At 50.0% G+C, this 18492-nt stretch overlaps 1 protein-coding gene and 1 long non-coding RNA gene across 3 annotated transcripts; one reads left to right on the plus strand and one right to left on the minus strand.

Annotated features, from left to right (window-relative positions):
• Positions 1 to 734: 734 nt before the first annotated feature.
• On the minus strand, positions 735 to 18298 carry PCID2 (PCI domain containing 2). 2 transcript variants are annotated; one of them, XM_065901697.1, is made up of 14 exons: positions 18159 to 18298; positions 15808 to 15897; positions 14364 to 14437; positions 13272 to 13339; positions 12165 to 12204; positions 10980 to 11034; positions 8906 to 9009; positions 8297 to 8372; positions 7684 to 7825; positions 4398 to 4498; positions 3337 to 3410; positions 3073 to 3198; positions 1630 to 1753; positions 735 to 1356 (listed from the first exon to the last, which is right to left on the minus strand). In XM_065901697.1, exons 1-14 carry the CDS (start codon positions 18192 to 18194, stop codon positions 1267 to 1269), a joined length of 1200 nt encoding a protein of 399 aa, XP_065757769.1. In that variant the 5' UTR covers positions 18195 to 18298; the 3' UTR covers positions 735 to 1266. The 2 variants fall into 2 exon arrangements, with proteins under 2 accessions (XP_065757769.1, XP_065757768.1); XM_065901696.1 differs by lacking the exon at positions 735 to 1356 and having other exon boundaries at positions 1363 to 1753.
• Positions 3394 to 5996, plus strand: LOC136144071 (uncharacterized). The gene is made up of 3 exons (XR_010658472.1): positions 3394 to 3829; positions 4362 to 4421; positions 4634 to 5996. It is a non-coding gene; the product is annotated as an uncharacterized lncRNA (long non-coding RNA).
• Positions 18299 to 18492: the final 194 nt, after the last annotated feature.

Consider the following 18492-nt stretch of genomic DNA (forward strand, 5'->3'; position numbering starts at 1 on the left):
ACTACTTACTGGTCAAGACAGTACCTGAAAGTGTTGAAAACACCCAGCTTTCCACACTGCGAGATCCAGGCACATTCACAGAAGTCCAGGGTCTCCCTCCAAGGAGGACACGGCTCTCATCCTAGCTGGAGGCCATGCCCGACCCTGAGGAGCGGTGACTCTGTGAAGACAGCACTCCAGGAGACACGAAGACTGTCCCACCCTGGCGTCTGCGCCTCCCCCAGGCCACATTCTCCCGCTCAGGGGACTAGTAGGGCTGGGGAGGCTGGTGACCAGACACCGAGGGCAGGCCGCCCCCAGCACACCCCATCCCCATGCCCAAGTCTGGACATGCCTGGGGTGGAGGCTACGTTCTGTGACTCAGGAGCCCGGCTCAGAGTGGATCCAGCTCCACTTGGTTCTTTGGGGTCCTTGCTCTCAGAACCCGGCTCCATCAGCCTGGAGAGGCCACCCAGCACCAGGTCAGAGACCGGGGCGACACGCCTTCAGGGTGGGTCACAGAGCCCCAAAGAGCCCTCCAGACGAGCTGCATGGAGAAGCCGAGGACACGCTGCAGACTTCGGAGCAAACCGGGACGCTCAGTCTGGCTGCTGGAGGGGCAGACGCGGGGGCACAGATGGGAGGCCTTGAGCAGGCCTCAGGGAGGGGGGGTCCAAATCCCATGGCGGCCCCACTCCACACAAAGGCCACAGCCCCTTCCAGACTGGGCACCTTTGCAAAGATGAGTCACCTAGTCCATGAATTTTCTTCTTTAGTATAAGATTTTGCATAAACAGAGGAAATGTGTGTAATCTGAAAAAAAAAATAGCTATAGTACCTGGAAAATTTAAATCAAATTCAGCTCGTAAAAAGAAACATTAAGTTAACCAAACATTTTGATCACAGAAACTGTTCAAATTTAACATAAAATTAGATGTGTCCTGGATTATACAATAACGAATATCCCATCTGTATAAATTTAAACACCTTTTTTTTTTTTTTTATAGAAACAGTTACAAAGATGCGTTCACAAACAGTCCTCTTGAGAAGTAAACAGCAGCTGCCTGGGAGACGGAGTGGCCTTTGGGGAGTGTCACCAGCAGCCTGGCCAGCGGAGGCGGCAGCATTGAGGCCTGAGTCCCAGGCCTTTGTGACGGGGATGTTCGTCAGCCGTGATGCTGGGGATGTCATTCCCGGGACGAGACCTGAGAGGCTCCGCTGCAGAGCACGTGTTCCGGGCAGGAGGAGGACCACGATCAGCCTGCCCCTGTCATCTGGCCGGGGTCGTCAGCACACCGTGGACAGTGGGGGGAAGGGGTTCTGCTTGCTGACAACCAGCTTCTGGTGCTGGTGTGAGATATAGCCTTTGATGTGACCCTAGGGGATGGGAGAGAGGGGGGCTCATGACTCTGAAAGTCAAGGCTGTCAGGGTGAGTGAGCTGGAGCCGGGGCACAGCGCCTCCCACCCCCAGGGCCCCAGCTATTGTGCGGTCAGCTCGCTGAGAGGAAAACGAGTGTGTGTACACACGCGCGTGCGCGCACACACACACACACACACACACACACACACGCGCGTGCGCCCCACTGAGCCATCTGAGGACGTGGACATGGCGGGTACCAGAACCCCCAGCCTGGACGGCGCCCACACACCATGTAGATGAGGTTGGCCAGGATGCACTGGACCTCGGCGATGTCCACGTCCTCCACCTGCATGAACTTCAAGGCCACCAGGAATGCGTCCAGGGACAGTTGGTGGGTCTTGAGCAGCAAGTACCTGGAAGAGGCAGAGCTCAGGCTGTTGCTGACAGGAGGCAAGTGGGCAGGAGACCCCCTGCTCAGGAGGAACACAGCACCTCCCACCCACCAGGCGCCTCGGAAAACCGGGTGTAACTGACGTTCCCACTTAAAGAGCCGCCAGTACAAGTACACTCGACCACTTCCTTGAATCTCAGATGCTTCCATTCTCACGTTTCAATACCCCTCAAGTTGGGAAGCACCTGACAGGGACTGTCAGGGATCCGATGACCTGTGGGCTTCTCTAACCTGGACGTGATCCTCACAGCGGAGTCTGACCGAGATCCTGCTGGGACCAGGCCTCGGACAAGAGCCCACTCCCGAGTTCCACAAAAAGAGCAGCTTCCTGACGCACAGGAGTGGCGGGAGGGTCAGCGGGTCACGAGTAGAGGAAACAGGCACCAGTGCCACGCCCTGACCACAGTGTAGGTGGGTGCTCAGGGCTGGTGTCAGAACTCCCGCCAGAGTCCACGCTTCACACAGCCCGAGACACTGCGCCTACTCCCTCGCCTGGGCACTCCCTCACCCGGGCCCTCCTTCACCAGGACCTGCGCGCTCCCTCATCCTAGCCTGCGCACTCCCTCACCCGGGTGTTCTCTCAGTCTGGCGCTCCCTCACCCGGGCCTGCACGCTCCCTCACCGGGACGCTCCCTCACCCGGGTGTTCTCTCAAGTCTGGCTCCCTCACCAGGGTGTTCCCTCAGTCTGGCTCCCTCACCAGGGTGTTCCCTCAGTCTGGCTCCCTCACCCGGGTGTTCTCTCAGTCTGGCTCCCTCACCAGGGTGTTCTCTCAGTCTGGCTCCCTCACCCGGGTGTTCTCTCAGTCTGGCTCCCTCACCCGGGTGTTCTCTCAGTCTGGCTCCCTCACCAGGGTGTTCTCTCAGTCTGGCTCCCTCACCAGGGTGTTCTCTCAGTCTGGCTCCCTCACCAGGGTGTTCTCTCAGTCTGGCTCCCTCACCAGGGTGTTCTCTCAGTCTGGCGCTCCCTCACCCAGGCCTGCGCACTCCCTCATCCAGGCACTCCCTCACCAGGGTGTTCTCTCAGTCTGGCTCCCTCACCCGGGTGTTCTCTCAGTCTGGCGCTCCCTCACCTGAGCTTGCGCGCTCCCTCACCCGGGCCCTGGGCGCTCCCTCACCTGGGCCTGCGCGCCATCCGGCGCTCCCTCACTGCGGTGCGCCCTCGCCTGGGCCCTGTGCCCTCCCTCAGCTGTGCACTCCCTCGCCTACACAGCACCAGCACCAAGGCCCGAGGCTGCAGATCAACTTCATCCCATAGAATCAGGAAGGAAGGTTGTGCTCACACTTTCTTGAAGAGATTCCTGTAGGTGATGATTTTCAGTTTTTCGAGGATGAGGAAGATGCCGCAGCGGATGAAGAAGGTTTCATGCGCGGCCAAGGCCTCGTTCAGGAGGAGGAGGTTGCCTTCACTGGGCCACAGAGACGTGCAGACAGAGGCAGGACACCGCCCAGGACAGGAGACAGGACCCCGTTAGTTCCCTGGAAACACGGGGACCTCTGCATAGACTTTATATTCTAAACGGCCCCGAGGGAAGAGAAGCAGCTACCTCACGGCTCGGGTCACCTCCGCAAACTGCATGAGATGGTACTTCCTCAGAAGCTCTACAGTTGGCATGTGGCCCTGAGACAGAGTAATTTTCCAGAATAAGAACCTTCTCATTTTTAACAGAACTGTCTTTGATAAAACCCTTACCAAGTTTTAAAAACTTTTAACCTGTGCTTTCACAGACTTTCTTCCTAAGTAACTGAACAAAAGACGCGTCCTAGCCAACTGGGAAAAAAACATGCTGGTTCAGAAATCAGAAAACCTGGCACCAACACAGCTCTGCCAACAGTGACGTGTGACCCTGACCTCAACCTTCTTCCTAGCGATCACAGGAGCGGGTGGCACCTGAAGGAACACTGGGCTACAACGTAGGGATTCAGACCCAGCTTCCAGAACGAGCTGAAAACCCAAGACTGGCTGTTTCACAAAGTTGGGTGAGCCGTGGGGAGGGGTGTGGCACTCTCTCCTCCCCACCACACACCGTCCAGAGTTGGGTGAGTTTTAACTGTGTGTGTGTGCTGCTTTGACAATTTTTAAGAAACTTCAATGGGAGGAAAGGAAGCCCTATCACTGTGAAAATGTTTTAGTCAATTAACTTGCTAGTTACTTGTTTTTTTTTTTTTTTAAACAAATACCAAAAACAACTTTCAGTGACCAAGTGAGACACCCAGACAGGCTGGAATGATCTTTTTCTCTCTTGGTTAATCCAGCTCTATTATTTTATTTATTTATTTATTTTTTCCAGCTCTATTATTTTAGATTTTCAGGAGTAATAGACATAACATGCACTATTTTACCTGTCTTACATACGTTAAACCTTTGAGTGAGGTAATTTTAGGAAAAAGGAAACAAAAACAGACAAGCCTTTCCAGAAGGATCTGGAAGTGTCAGTCAAGAGAAGAGTGGTTTGGGTCACACCCGAGGCTTGTTCCTCCTCTTTTCTGAGAGTGCACTCACATGTGGCTCAGACCGAGACCCACCACACACCATGGGCTATGCTGTGAAATGACTACGCATTCCTTGTAGGGGACAGGACCCCAGAGAGCTAGAGAGACCACTTACCAGGAGCATCTTCACAGGAAGCAGGTAAATGAGGACCATTCTTTTGTTCTTTTGGCTGGAACGATGGCAGTGCTCAAAAGCAAAGGACAGGTACTCCTCAGCTGCAGAGTCGACCACAGACACGGTCACCAGAGTCCCCGCCCTGTGCCTGGAGCTACACCCACCCTTACACGAGGGCCCAAAGGTTGTAGAGGCGACAATGTCTACCATCAACATTAACAGATTATTTTCCACAGGGTCAGCTATTTTTCAAAAATATCCAGAAGAGCACTCAGTGAAGATTCAGGAGAAGCAAAGCAATGCCATCCGAGACTTCAACTGAGTATACAGCTGACCTGAATGGGGCAGGTCTGCTCTGCACGGGTGCCCTGCACGTGGGTGTTTTCGATCGTAAACACTGATACTGCTCCGTCTGTGGCTGCTGATCACGAATGCAGAGTAACCAAGGACACAGGGCCGACCATGAGTCAATTGTGGATTAACCCTCTCGCTGTTCAGCTATTCCAACGCTTCATATTTTAGGGGAAAGAAAAAGGACCAAGTAAAGTCCTCTTTCAAAAGTTGTATGTGGGGTACTCTTTTGCCCCCTTCTGATGCCTATGTCAGAAGCTTTCTCTATCTCCTTTATACTTTAATAAAACTTTACTACACAAAAGCTCTGAGCGATCCAGCCTTGTCTCTGGCCCCGGATTGAATTCATCTCCTCCGGAGGCCAAGAATCCCGCATCTTATCGTTCAACAACAACCTTTCATCTTGGGGGCTCGTCCGGGATCCTTCAGGACAAGATGGGCCTGATAATCTATGTCAGCCTACTTCTGCTGACTCCAGAAATCCTGAGTCTGCCGTCTGATCCTCAAGACAATGCCTTCCTGTCCTGGGCTCACTCCTACGCTGCATTCCACAATCGGTCTAACTGCTGGGTCTGTGGACCACTCCCTTCTTCATCAGTGGAAGGCTTCCCGTGGTGGACATCTCCACTTCAAGGAAAAGACTTTCTCCAGGTCTGCGAATACCTTCGACAACAATCACATGTGATGCCTCTTCTTCCTCTAATGACATCTAACAACCCTAGAATGGACTGGTGCAATACTCTGTACCTTAACTATGGACATAATATGACTTTTCATTTTGATTTTAACTTGGTTTAATGACTATTTTGCCTTACATCTGTAACTGTATAATGGGGTTTTCTAACCGTCTAAAAGCTTTTAATTTACAAAAAAAAAAAAAGTTGTATGTACTGAAAGCAAGCTCCAGGAGTTGGTGAGGGACAGGGAAGCCTGGCGTGCTGCAGTTCATGGGGTCACAAAGAATCAGACATGACTGAGCGACTGAACTGATGTATTGAAAAGTTGGTCTGGGAGAAGGAAATGGCAACCCACTCCAGTGTTCTTGCCTGGAGAATCCCAGGGATGGGGTCGCACAGAGTCGGACACGACTGAAGTGACTTAGCAGTAGCAGTATGGTCATCATAGGTTCTGCTTCAGTTGATTAGAAGTAATGCTCTTGAATGTCTCTGTTCAGTTTTATATAAACTTTTGGAAACTTCCATGTTATTAAGCAGCCAGGTTATACACTGATTGTATTATCATGTAATTCCCCTTATGTTCCCACTAAATATTTTTTGGACGAAAGATGACAAGCTCAAGAGTATGTGTCCCCCTGCCCCCAGTGAGTCACTTAAAAACCTTATTTGCCAAATTGTCAGGCTCTCTCTTAGAAAAACTACTGTGTACTGCTATTTTTAAAACCAAAAAGACACCATGACTATGGGTAAAAGAATTCTTCTTAACCCTTCCTTTGTCTTGATCTGTTGTTAACAAGAATAAAACTGCCAGACTTAAAATAATCTACTATTGTGCTAAAAAGAAATACCATTTAGATTGCACAAAACTTTTCCCTTAAAGAAAATGTAATTCAGCTGTCTCTTAATTCAGCTGTGTTATTATCTAGAAGACTATTTGCAGTCTTTTTTCAGAGCAAATTTTAACAGCTAGTTGTGAATGGTTTAAAAAATAAAAAATTACTGAAATATCAGTTTGGGGGGTTTTCTAGAGGGAGAAAAACAAAAGAAACAGGACCAAAGTTTATGTGCCTTCTCCAGTAGTCTTAATTGTTCTTTCTTCCTATTTGAGGTTTAGGTGGTAGTATCAATATTCTGGTTTTCAGGAAATGCATACTATATAATTTTAAAAGAATGTTATCCCACAGACCATTCTTTCAAGGAAACAGTTGTAACTGTAAAATGAAGTCTCAGTTATACTTTTTGCCTTCCTCATATAATATTCATAGCATGTGCATGTCCAAGGACAGAGCTGCTGTAAGTCTTTGTGGTAGTCATCTTCCTTTCTGTAACCTGAGGCGTATGTTCCAGAGAACAGGGGTATTTTTCTGGCCGAGTGACCTTGGTGATAATAGTCATGGTTGAAAGCTGCTTATGGCAAGCTTAAATCAGCACTGTAAACAGATTTTTGTTGTTGTTGTTTTTAGGTTATTTTTAGTTCTTGAACCTGTGTAGTAGTTGTAATAATAAATATTTAAGTAACTAAAAAAAAAAAAATAAATAAAGAAAACTTGGTCTGTACAACCCCACGGAATAAAAAAAGAGCTCTCTTTATGAAAGAACTGTTCTTTCTGTCATCAGAGCCTCTGTGGCTATTGACACATGGAGTGAAAAGGCTCTTACGTCTCATATGGTACCTGAAGTCACATGGCTTCGCGTGTGAGTAACTGTCAAGGAAGTGAGTTTAAAAAGTCTCATTTGAGAATAAGAGAAGAATCATAAAGGACCACCATATACCGGCCACTCCAAACTCTCAGAAAGAAAAAACAGCCTCCCAATCTCGAGAAAGCGAAGGACACAAACCACATAACATGGTTTCGTGAAAGGGCAGCTTAGATGTGGCACTGACCCGCTGCCCCCAGCCACAGGCACCGAGGTTAACACCAGCGCAAGGGCACGTCCCCCGAGGCTGGAGCCAAGCCACGAGCTGCCCAATCTCCATGTCCTGTCCGACAGGACCCACTGAGGCCACAGGGAAGCACTGAGCACGGCCCATACGTGGGACAGTGGTGCGTGGTTTCCTCTCCCAGGAAAGGACACAGTGGTGACCCGCTCAGAGATCTGGTGCCGACCGAGCAAGAAACGCAAATGGGATCTTCCTTTATGGAACCGACTTGGTGTCAGAGCAACGCTGCTTGGATGCAGTGGACACCATGTCCACCTCCACACCAGAAGGCATGAAGGTGCTCTGGACCCCCGGCTGCTTGGCAGCAGCGACGCACCTTGCTTGAAGTCGCTGTCGAACATGGCCTTGCGCCCCACGTAGTACCTATAGGTCACCCTCTGGGCCGTGCTGTAGTCGTCCTTCAGGTTTGAACTGTCGATGGCTCTGATGAGCGGTTTACACAGATGGAGCTTGTTGATCTAGAACAAGTAAGAATCCACTCCAGACGGTCTTCCAGATAAACAGGCACGACAGCCACCAATCCCTGGTCACTAAGGACACGTCTCCTGAGGTGGGTTCATATGATCAGAACTGAGGGCTCACTAAGGACACAGCACACCGCTGCTCCATCCAAACCAGGCCACCAGGGAACGGCCACCTGCAGAGGGGCTGACCAGACATGCTCCCCACCTGACCACACCATCGTCACACCTGGACCTGTGTGAGGTGCCAGCACTTGGTTCCCTGAAGCCTCAGAGGGTGGAGGTGAACATAGACGATGAGTGCGGAGCACCGCAACAGTCCCTGCACCCAGAGGCCCTCAACCAACACCAGCCCCCAGGATTGTGTGTGGCTGGTGGGGACTGATTCTCAAGCCAGGCCTGGCAGGCTGGCTGACAAGGGAGAGAAACGCTCTCTGGGAAGACAGGCAGAATTCAAGCAGAGTTTACCTTAAAATAAATCTTGAATAACTGATTCACCAGAAACAGCATTCCCCACTTCTTGGAATCCTCTATACCAGCACGACTGCAGGGAAAATAATGTTTTAAAGGTTACATAGGAAACAAAAACTGTATGTACAAATCAAAAAGCAAACTTCCAAAACAAATTCACATCCTGAGATAAAACCCCACAGTTCAAGTCAAATTCATGAAAGAATGTAACACTACAAAGGTAGGTGTCTCCTCTGACAGGTAAACCTGGAGAGATGGCCCCAGGAGTTCTGACACTGGTTGAGCATCTGGGGGGCAGCAGATGAAAACCGCTCTGACTACAGCAATGTTGTGTAAGAGCGGACTGTTATCAAGCATTTGTGACACGTGGTGAAAGTATTTTCTCTTGTCATTACAACATCATGAACCACTGAGACACAACACATGAATTTCAGAAAGCATGAGGCCCAGCATGCTGGCCAAGTGGGCCCAGAGGCGTGGTGCCCGATGTGTGCTGAGCACAAAAGAGGATTCTTTTCTCTTATCCCTTACCAAGCAACAGATTATTCAAAGCAGAAATGACCATGGCTGTGCGGCTACGGCCACGGCCGCCCGCCTCGGACTCACGTGTCACTGGCACAAACGCGGAAGCAGCCCATCAGCAGCTCGGCCGCCTTCTCCAGCATGTCCCCCACCTTGCTCTTCCCCTTCTTCACCAGCTGCTGGTCTGCCTGACAGGAAGTAAAAGGCTTCAGTTTTCATCTCCTCTTGATTCTTCAATTAGAAAGAAAATCACCACACAGCCAGAAGAGACCCTCTAGGCTGTGCTGTGGTGTTTCTCAAAACTGCGGTGTCTACCGCTTGTTCCAACTTTCTACAGGCCACATGGCTCTTCAACCAATTCAGACCAGTGCGCTGGTCACCGAGTTTTTAAGGCTGCGTTGCCCAAGCCATGTGCTACTAAGAGGCCTTTTCTTACTTGGCACAAACCCCCTGACCTGTCTCGCAGACGACATGGAGGGGACGGCACAGAGAAGGCAGCAGGAGGCAGTGTGGGCACCCTCCCGCGTCCTCAACACGCAGGCCCGCGTCCCCCCTCTACCGACCAGCACAGCGAGCTCCACTTCAGAGTCGGTGACAATGCAGTGAACGTGTCAGTGAGTCTTGGTCCTTGAATACACACGTAGTTTTAGTGTTCCTTGTGATGAAGCAGGAAGCACGCACACAGCAAGTCTGTTTTTTAAGGTAAAGCACCAGGGCCACTGTTGGGGTTGCAAGCTGGACAGGGAACAGACAGCTGCAGAGCCTGGTTGGCCAGCGTGGACCGCCGGCCAGCATGAGTCTCCAGAAGGTGAAGGACACAGGGGTGTCCCACCAGGAAATACTGACAGTACTTGCCAATGACAACATTCGCACTTTCAAGAAAAACTTAGAATTTTGGAAAACTTGTACTGACCACCAATAGCCTGGCAGCTTTTCATTACTTCAAGATGTCTCTGAGGAGGTCACTGGATATACTAACAAAGGTAGAGTTTTCCTGGATTTCATGTTTTACATAATGAAATACGTCAACATTTGGAATGTCTGAGCAGCTCAGTCATTGAAATGTTTCCAGATGATCAAAATTTTGTTGGACATCACAAAATCCTGCAGGGCTGGAAGATCCATCCACACCACTGGGTTGGAGGTCACACTGCCAGCCTCAGAGGCCACACTGTGACCACAGTAAAAACCATTCCCGGAGCCTGAAAAGGTGCCGGTCACACAAGGACGTCAGCAATCACCTGGAAAGGCTACCAGAACAGGCCTCCCACTTCCACCCATGTCTCTGTGAAGCCAGACCGCTGCACATACTCAACCAAAATGATGCCAAGCAGAGTGACCGCAGAAGCAGATGCGAGAATCTGAGTGTCTCCCTTCTTTTAAGGAAGTCAGTGATGTTACCGTGTAAAAGGTTTATTACTTTAGGTGCATAAGTACACTAAGGATGGATGTAAACTACACAAGCAGAAGCTTTGGCAGAACCTTTGGGCTTGACGGTTTCTGTGTAAGTTATTTTGGTTCCACGGCTTCCATTCGAGGCTGTTTGACGTCTTCCATTTCTTTGTGAAGACGTCTCTTTCAGCCCTTGCACTTGCTCCGGGGGTTTTACCACAAGCGGCGGGTGTGGAATCCCATCAGGGACCTGGCCCGCTGTGCCCGGATCCAGGACACCCAAGAGACAAGAAGGACAGGCAGGGAGCTCGCTGCTCTGCGCTTCCCACCTCTCAGAGCCTCACCAGCCTTGAAGTCCCCAGCAGGGGGGAGAGGAGACACGTGACTGTGTCCACCTGTCCACAACCGGACATTAGTGATGGCTTTTGACCCAGTAAAGGGATGTGTGGACCAAAGAGTTAGGAACTGCTGTTCCCTGACCAGCTGGTGCTGCCGGGAAAATGGATGCGTCAAGTCCAGTCCTTTGCCTCTGCACAGCAGAGAGGCCCCTGGTTCCACCGAGTCCAGCAAGGTGGCACCGGGCGCGTCTTCACGGCAGACGCGGGCAGTCCCTCAGCAGCGAGCCGGGCCGCCCCACTTTGTTGCTTTCTGCACCAGGGGTGTCCCGACCCCATGCACCCCCCAAAACTTATGGGAGGAGTGACATGAAATTAAGCAACAGGTACAGTGAGTTTGGGTTTAAAACAGTGACAGAAACCAAACTTACATTGTTGGCAAATATTCGAAGGTCCAGGGCCACTGCATACATGACAGGCAGAGCCCTATGGGGCAAAAAGAAGTGTGTGTGAGGCTCTGAGGTCAGAGGCTCCCTCACCAGTGCTGGGGACACCCAGGGCCCCCACCCGGACGGGAGGGCCCCACCCCCATGGCCCCGTGGTCCTCCCCTCCCCTTCCTTCCAGGAGCTGCAGCCCCTCCTGGTCTGTGCATCTGGCCGGAAGAGCTCTGCACCCTCTGACCCAGCCTCCCCAGAGGCCAAGGCCTCAGCCCTGACTGCCCCCACCCCACGCTGGGCCAGGAATTCTCCTTCCCCTCAGCCCCACCACCACCTAAACGGCTCCATGAAAACAAGACGTGTGGTTCAGAATGATCTCCTTAACAGGGCCCAAGGTATGGAGCAGACAGATGTTGTCAAAAGACTTCTAAAATCTAGCCAGCAGTATCAGTTTCACATGTAAGACAGATCTTCAGTCAAAACTTTTTTTTTTGGTAAAAGGTATCTGTAAGTCTTTGGTAAAAGGTAACTAAAGTCAGTTACTTTAGTATAAACAAAATTTCAGTATTTACCAAGACTTTTAATAAATCACAAGACAGTTTAAGATAACCCAAATATTCTGTATCTGTCATCCCAAATGAACTGTAGTTGATCTACATCTTTTATCCAAGTTTAAAACCAAAAAGTGAAAGTGAAAGTTGCTCAGTCATGTCCGACTCTCTGCAACCCCAAGGACTTCTCCAGGCCAGAATACTGGAGTGGGTAGCGGTTCCCTCCTCCAAGGGATCTTCCCAACCCAGGATTCAAACCCAGGTTTCCTGCATTGCAGGTAGATTCTTTACCAGCTGAGCCACCAGGGAAGCCCAAGTAACATAAAAATTGACAAAGGAAATAAAGTAGTATTTAATAAATACCTGGGGGCATGGAATGGCTGAAACAATACTTCATATTTACAGAAAAACATTGGACATAATCTGGCTGACCTGCCATTTAAGTTTACACTGACTTAAAATTCCAGTATCTGTGTTGATATCATCCTATGTCAACACACACAGTATCAAATACCAACACAGAAAACACAATACATATTTATTTAGAGTAAATCTTTTAAAAATTTCTGCTTTTGATAAAGAGAAAAAGCCATTTGCTCATTTCCAGCTCTTTCTGTTTGTACTTACCAGTTTTCTTCTTTGTGGGCCTGAAATGCTCGTAGGAATGATGTACTATGTTAAGGAAGGCCCTACATAAAAACTTCAGGTGATGCTACAAGTGAAAGGATGACGAACAACACGTTCTGAACTGTAAGGGCTCCAGCTCACCACTCAGAAGGATATGTACCACAGCAGTAGGTTTTCGAAGGAAAGAAACACATAAGCCCACATTACAGACACCTGAGTGTCATTCGGGATAAGTAAATACACTGATTGCACACATCTTTTCCCCAAAGTAAGAAAAACACTATCGTTTGAAGAGTTTTTAAATTGGCAGTTTCACACATTTTGTTTGGTTTTTCTGAGTCCTGATCATCAAAAGTTACATATAATGTGCTTAGAATCTCTAGTGTAAAGTCTATTTCGTTGATTACAAAAGTCTTTAATTCAAACGAGATTCAGTTGGTCAGTAACCAATTCTCTTCTGTGCATACTAAACAAGATGACTGAAAAGTAAGCAACTGGAGGGAGTTCCCAGGCGGCCCAGTGGTTAGGACTTGGTACCTTCACTGCCGGGACCTGGGTTCCATCCCTGGTCAGGAAACTAAGATCCCACAAACCATGCAGTGAGGTAAAAAAAAAAAAAAAAAAAAAAAAATCAACTAAAGTCTGGAGATGCACATAAGCCTGAGAACACCCACTGGCCACAGCTGCAGCCAGGAGATATCCCTGCAGTGATGAGAGCTGGAGCCAGCCTGACCAAAGCCTCGGCGGGGTCCCCCTGGGCCCGTCTGGATCTGGGAGTTCTTCCATTTCCACAGGGGGACTAACCCATCCCTTAACTACATGCAATTGCTTTAAAGGCAACAAAATACTATTCTTCACAATAGGATTAAATAAAACTCTTAATCATAACCATTGCTCTTCCCTACTGCGTGACTGAACACCAGTATGAAAGCTCAAACTAAGTTTAAGTACCTGAGTGGAGCAGCTAAATGAATTTCTCTTCCAAAAGGTTTTAATTCTCCCTAATTAAAGGTATGACTCAAACTGGTCTGATGTTTCGAGATCTCAACCCCCAGGTAACCCGCTGCGTCTGTCACACACTGAACAGGAACGCACACGACAAAAGATATTGGACGATGACGGTCTGGCACTTGTAGGCCTCGATGAAGTCGTGGTTCCCCACCGCATACGTGCACCTGCAGAGCGAGCAGAGGGGACTGAGGACGAGGGGCGGAGTGCTGAGAACCAGGCGCAAGCCACGTGGCTGCACGGCTCATGGCCGTCACAAACACCCTGCTCTCTACTGGCCCAGAGCCAAGCCGGAGCTCCTGCTAGCAGATCACAGAGAAGCTCACAGGAGACCACTGGGTGTAAAAGGAAGTCTTTCCAGTCCCAGAAGGAGAAGGTGAGCTGCAGAGGTTCCGCTATTAACATGCCAGTGGCCCTTCCAGGGCGTCAGCGGGCGAGGACGCTGCACCCAGATGCCTGCTGGTAGCGTCAGCATCAGTCAGTCCCTCCCCAAGCCCAAGCCTCCATCGCACACGGCACAGATCTAGGAAGATGATTCAGGAACACAGTGGCACTCCAACTCTTCCAGAGTTCTCAGGGGGGCCACGTCTACTCCGTCACTGCAGTCCTCTGCCGGAGACACTGGCGGAGCGTGTCAGCAGGAGGACAGTCCAGACCACACGCTTTAGGACCCATAGCTTGGCCTGAATCGAGGCTTCAGAGGTGAAAATAGCAGACAGGACATGTAAATAAAAAGCAAAATTTCATTTGCTCCTCTCTGATCCACTTTCTTTTCCAGTTCAAGGCAAAGAGGTTAAAAACCGGGTGTTTCCATGAAAAATGCCAGTGGGCTCCACACCCTTCTGAGTAAAGACCACCACACAGCCAGTGGGACGAGCATCAAACGCTTCCTCGAGATTACAGGGAACACAGACACACAATCACCATTTCATTAACTTTTAAAACACACGTGGTCCCTGAGATGGAAAAGTTTATTAAATTTTAAAGTATTTTATGCTCACCACTATACCACCAACGCTAAAGTATTTTAAACTTCACACGATTTTCACAGGTTTTACCAAAGTGCAATTACAAACATACTTTTCTACTTTTTCAAAGGAAATTTTTCGACACTTCAAGATGGTGTAAAAACCCCTAATCAAGACAGCAACATCCAGACTTGCTTGTTTTCCTACCTCAATCGTGGCTTACCTTAAGTGAGCTGCAAACATTTCGTCATAAGGGGGCTCCAAGACTTGTTGACACTTCTCTTCTGGAGAGGCCATCTGCATGCCAATACGAAAAATGGTAAAAAGAAAATTAACTGGGACAGAAAGAATGCAATGCAAAGGAAGAGATTCAGACAAACCTTTGTTTCAAGAGAATTTACACTTTACAGTTGACAGAAGCTCTTCACACTTTAGCAATTCAAAAAAAAGTTCATTACCTGCATACATGTCTATCAAGCCCGACCTGCACACAGGAGATGAACGCGGTCTGCTTTGTCTACCGCAGGTCAGGAAGCACTCTAGGCGTGCTCACAGGTGTCTCTGTGTTTATTAAGCAGCTACTACGTGCCTAACAAACGTAGGTAGCTCACGTGAGGTCAGAGGAGCTGGAGACGATGCCTGGGGGGAGGGGAGATGGGGGGGTTCTCACCTCCTGCTGACAGACTGCCCACTCAGGAGTCCTGGGGGATGGCAGACACTCACCTGTCACCTGCCCTCTCCTCTCAGCGGCCAGATTTTAGATAATGTGTAACAGGACGGCTTACACAACAAGAAAGGGACTGGGGAACTCTACTCTGGCACCATAACTATACTTGCATATTCATGTCAATAAAAGTGAGAGGGGAGATGACAACACGGGAAAGGTCACCGCTCCACAGTCTCTGACGAAATGACTGGGTGGACGAAGGCCACCAGTAAAGGGAGCCGCAGATGGAAGGTTACGTGGAGTTGTGTAACGAAGGGATCAGCCTCAGGTCACATATGGGGCTACCTGCCAGCAAGCAACCTGAGACCCACCAAGACTCCAGGCACTTTCTTTCAAAAGAAAAGTTTAGCTCCCGGTAGAACACAGTCCGATATGTAATGCCAATCGACGAGGAAGTGGGCACTGCTTCAACAAGGTTTCAACAGTGCTTTACACAGAAGCTTCTACCTGGATACCATCTATCATCTGAATCAAGGATGCTTGCTTTTGAGAGCAGGGCCTGGCAGACAGTCGCATAAAGAGCCAGCCAGGAAATGCTGCAGGCTCTGCAGGCCCAGGTCTGCCTCTGTGGCCCCAGGCACAAAACCTCACTGGTAGCAACACCACACAGCTGTGGGCTTCAGGGACAGACAGGCCTGCCAGAGCCTGAGCCCACCGCCTGTCCGCTGATCACCTCGCCACCCTGCTGCGCTCCTCTGAGCCCGGGAGAGTCCTGCGGCAATGACAGGCAGGAAAACAAGCACAAACCTCAGCACGGGTTCTGACACACGGTGCTCAATTAACATTCAATAAATGAACTGAAATTAGGTAAACTGTGAAGGAACTTGGCGATTTTCAAACAAGAAAGGCAACAGTATTCTTCCAGCTCACACCCTAAACTTAGGAAGGTGGTGACCCAGTGACCCTCTCAGACATCTACGTGCGTGGCCCCCCCACCTACCTGAAGCCGCGGGTTGGCAACATGAGGATGCTTGAAAGACACCAGCTCTGCAAGGGATGCCCCATCTCTGGTGTCAATTGCTTCATAGACCTGAAGCGTTTGGAAAGAGAAGAGCTGTTAAGTGGAAAGTGAAACACTTAACCCCAACAGAGCCTAGACAACACACTGCGCCACTTTCCCGTGCTTTGAAAGCAGTGGAGGCATAATCAGTACCCTCCATAGTGAGCAAATAATCACTGCATTGCAAAATGAGATCTGGAGGCAAACAGGTGACTTACCATTAAAAACAATGAAAAAGCGGAATCAGCCAGTGGTTTATTATTTGCTTATTAAAGAGGGTTAATTAGGCCAGTTTACTCAGTCATACTAACAAACATTTGAAAATCCACTTATTCAGCTAATGAAAAAGAAAAACAAGCTTGAAAATCACATATGTTCAAAATGGAAAGGCACTGCATGTGTTCTGCCAGCATCCAAGAAACTAACAAGAGACCTTACGAGTTTATGAAGGTGAAATCAAACTCCAGACCCAAAAGCCAATGGAAGTTATCAGAGACCACGGGAAATGCAAGACATACGACTTGTCCACAGGTGGCCCTGGCCAAGGAGGCTGCAAAGGTGTGAATTAAGTCTAAGCTGACAAGGTCACTGAAATTCAAGATACAATAAATTTGGAAGCAAAGGAATAGGCAGGTTCTGACTCAGAAAGGAAATGGGTGAAACCTGGGCTAACAGAGATAGTGAGCCTGGTGTCAGAGCATGGACTCTGGGGCTAGGATTCCTGGTCTGAATGTATCACCTACTTGCCCAGTGATCCTAGAGAGTCACTTAACCTGCTCTGTGAAATAGGGTTTGTAATGGTTCAACCTCCTAGGAAAACGGTGATGGTGGCAAGCTACCTCCCCCAACTCTGCCGTTAGGTGTGGGCAAGAAAATTGTGAGTAATATAAAAATGTACAGAAAACACAACGTTTATATACAAAAGATAAGATATAAAAAAGCATAAACTTTTAGAGATTCTATATCCACATTGGTTTTCAAATGTCTGTGTTCTTGTTCAACTTTATATAAAAACTGGTATTGAAAAATGTTAACTCTGCAAAGATAAGGCCAAGGTAGACATATCCTTAAAGAAAAAGTCTTAGGCCTCAACCAGAAGACTGCAAACGAATGTATTATATTTGCAAGCTTTAAGTTAAAACAAAGGCATGTATTTGTATTTTCATGATTCTTGTTTTAACCAGTTTTCTCAATGAACCATTAACCATTAAGCTAATAGTTCTAATCTTGTTATTACTATATTCAACTGCCAACTAGGTATCTTTGCCTGGTTGTCAACCAACACCTCCAACACAACAGGTCCAGAATAATTTATTTTTCCTTTAAAATCGGTTCTGCTCATCTGCTGTCAAGCTAGAAACCTGGGAAAGATTCTTGATTCCTCCAGGTGCCCCAACCACACACCTTTACTCACTGAGTCCTGGCAGTCTTCAGGTATTTTTTAAAGTCCACGCCCACCCCCCTTTCCCTAATCCTATTACCAGGGTTCTAGCTCTGCCAATTAGCATAGTTCAGAGGAAAGGCTGTGTTAGTCCTTCAGTCGTGTCCTAGTCTTGGCGACCCCATGGACTGTAGCCTGCTAGACCCCTCTGTCCATGGGATTCTCCAAGCAAGAATACTGGAGTGGGCTGTCACTCCCTTCTCCAGGGGATCTTCCCGACCCAGGGATCGAACCTGGCTCTCCTGCATAGCAGGTGGATTCTTTACTGAGTCACCAGGGAAGCCCTCACAGTGTTTATGCTGGGCTGTGTTTAGTCGCTCAGTCGTGTCTGAGTCTTTGGGACTCAGCAGCCCACCAGGCTCCTCTGTTCATGGGATTCTCCAGATCAGAATACTGGAGTGGGTTGCCATGCCCTCCTCCAGGGGATCTTCCTGACCCAGGGAGCGAACCTGGGTCTCCTGTATCGCAGGCGGATTCTTTACCGTCTGAGCTATCAGAGAAGCCCTGCTTTCAGCAAAGACTGTAGGCTTTGAATCCGTCGATGCCTGTGTTCGCGCTGTGCTCCTGCGTTTACAGGCTGTGTGGACACAGCCCTGAGAGACACAATTACCGAAGGACGCAAGCCCGCCGGGCGCGGCCCGCTCGCAGGCGGACCCCGGCTCTCTCCTTCCCCGGCTCCCACCGCGGACGTGGCCGGCCCCCAGGACACACACACCGGATCTGCCTGCCGTCCAGCGGCCGACGGCGCGGGCGCAGCCGGCGAAAAGACACCCCCAGGCTCCCGCTGCAGCGCACGGGAAAAGGCAGCGGGCGGGCAGTCGGCAGGCGGTCCGCAGACCGGGAACCTTACCTGCTGCAGGTACTGGTTGATGGTGATGTGCGCCATGGTCGCGCCCGCCGCCGCCGCCGCCGCGCGTCACTTCCGGGCCGCGGTCCGGCCCCGACCCCGCGCCCCCGGCCCCGCCTTCCGCGCGCGTTGGTTCCGGAGGCGGTGTGTGCGCCGGAGTGCGAGCCCCGGGCCGGCATGGCGGCGCGCCCGGGCTGAGGACGGTCTGGGACTGCGCTGCGACTCCCTTCTCCCCTCGCGCGACCGCCTCATTGGCGCCGCGGGTGCCCGGGCCCGCCGCTCCCCTAGCCGCTGCGGGTTCCTCACGGGCCGCGGCGGACGCGGACTGCGGTGCCCG

Source organism: Muntiacus reevesi, chromosome 11 (genome assembly GCF_963930625.1).
Source record: "Muntiacus reevesi chromosome 11, mMunRee1.1, whole genome shotgun sequence".
NCBI lineage: Eukaryota > Metazoa > Chordata > Mammalia > Artiodactyla > Cervidae > Muntiacus > Muntiacus reevesi.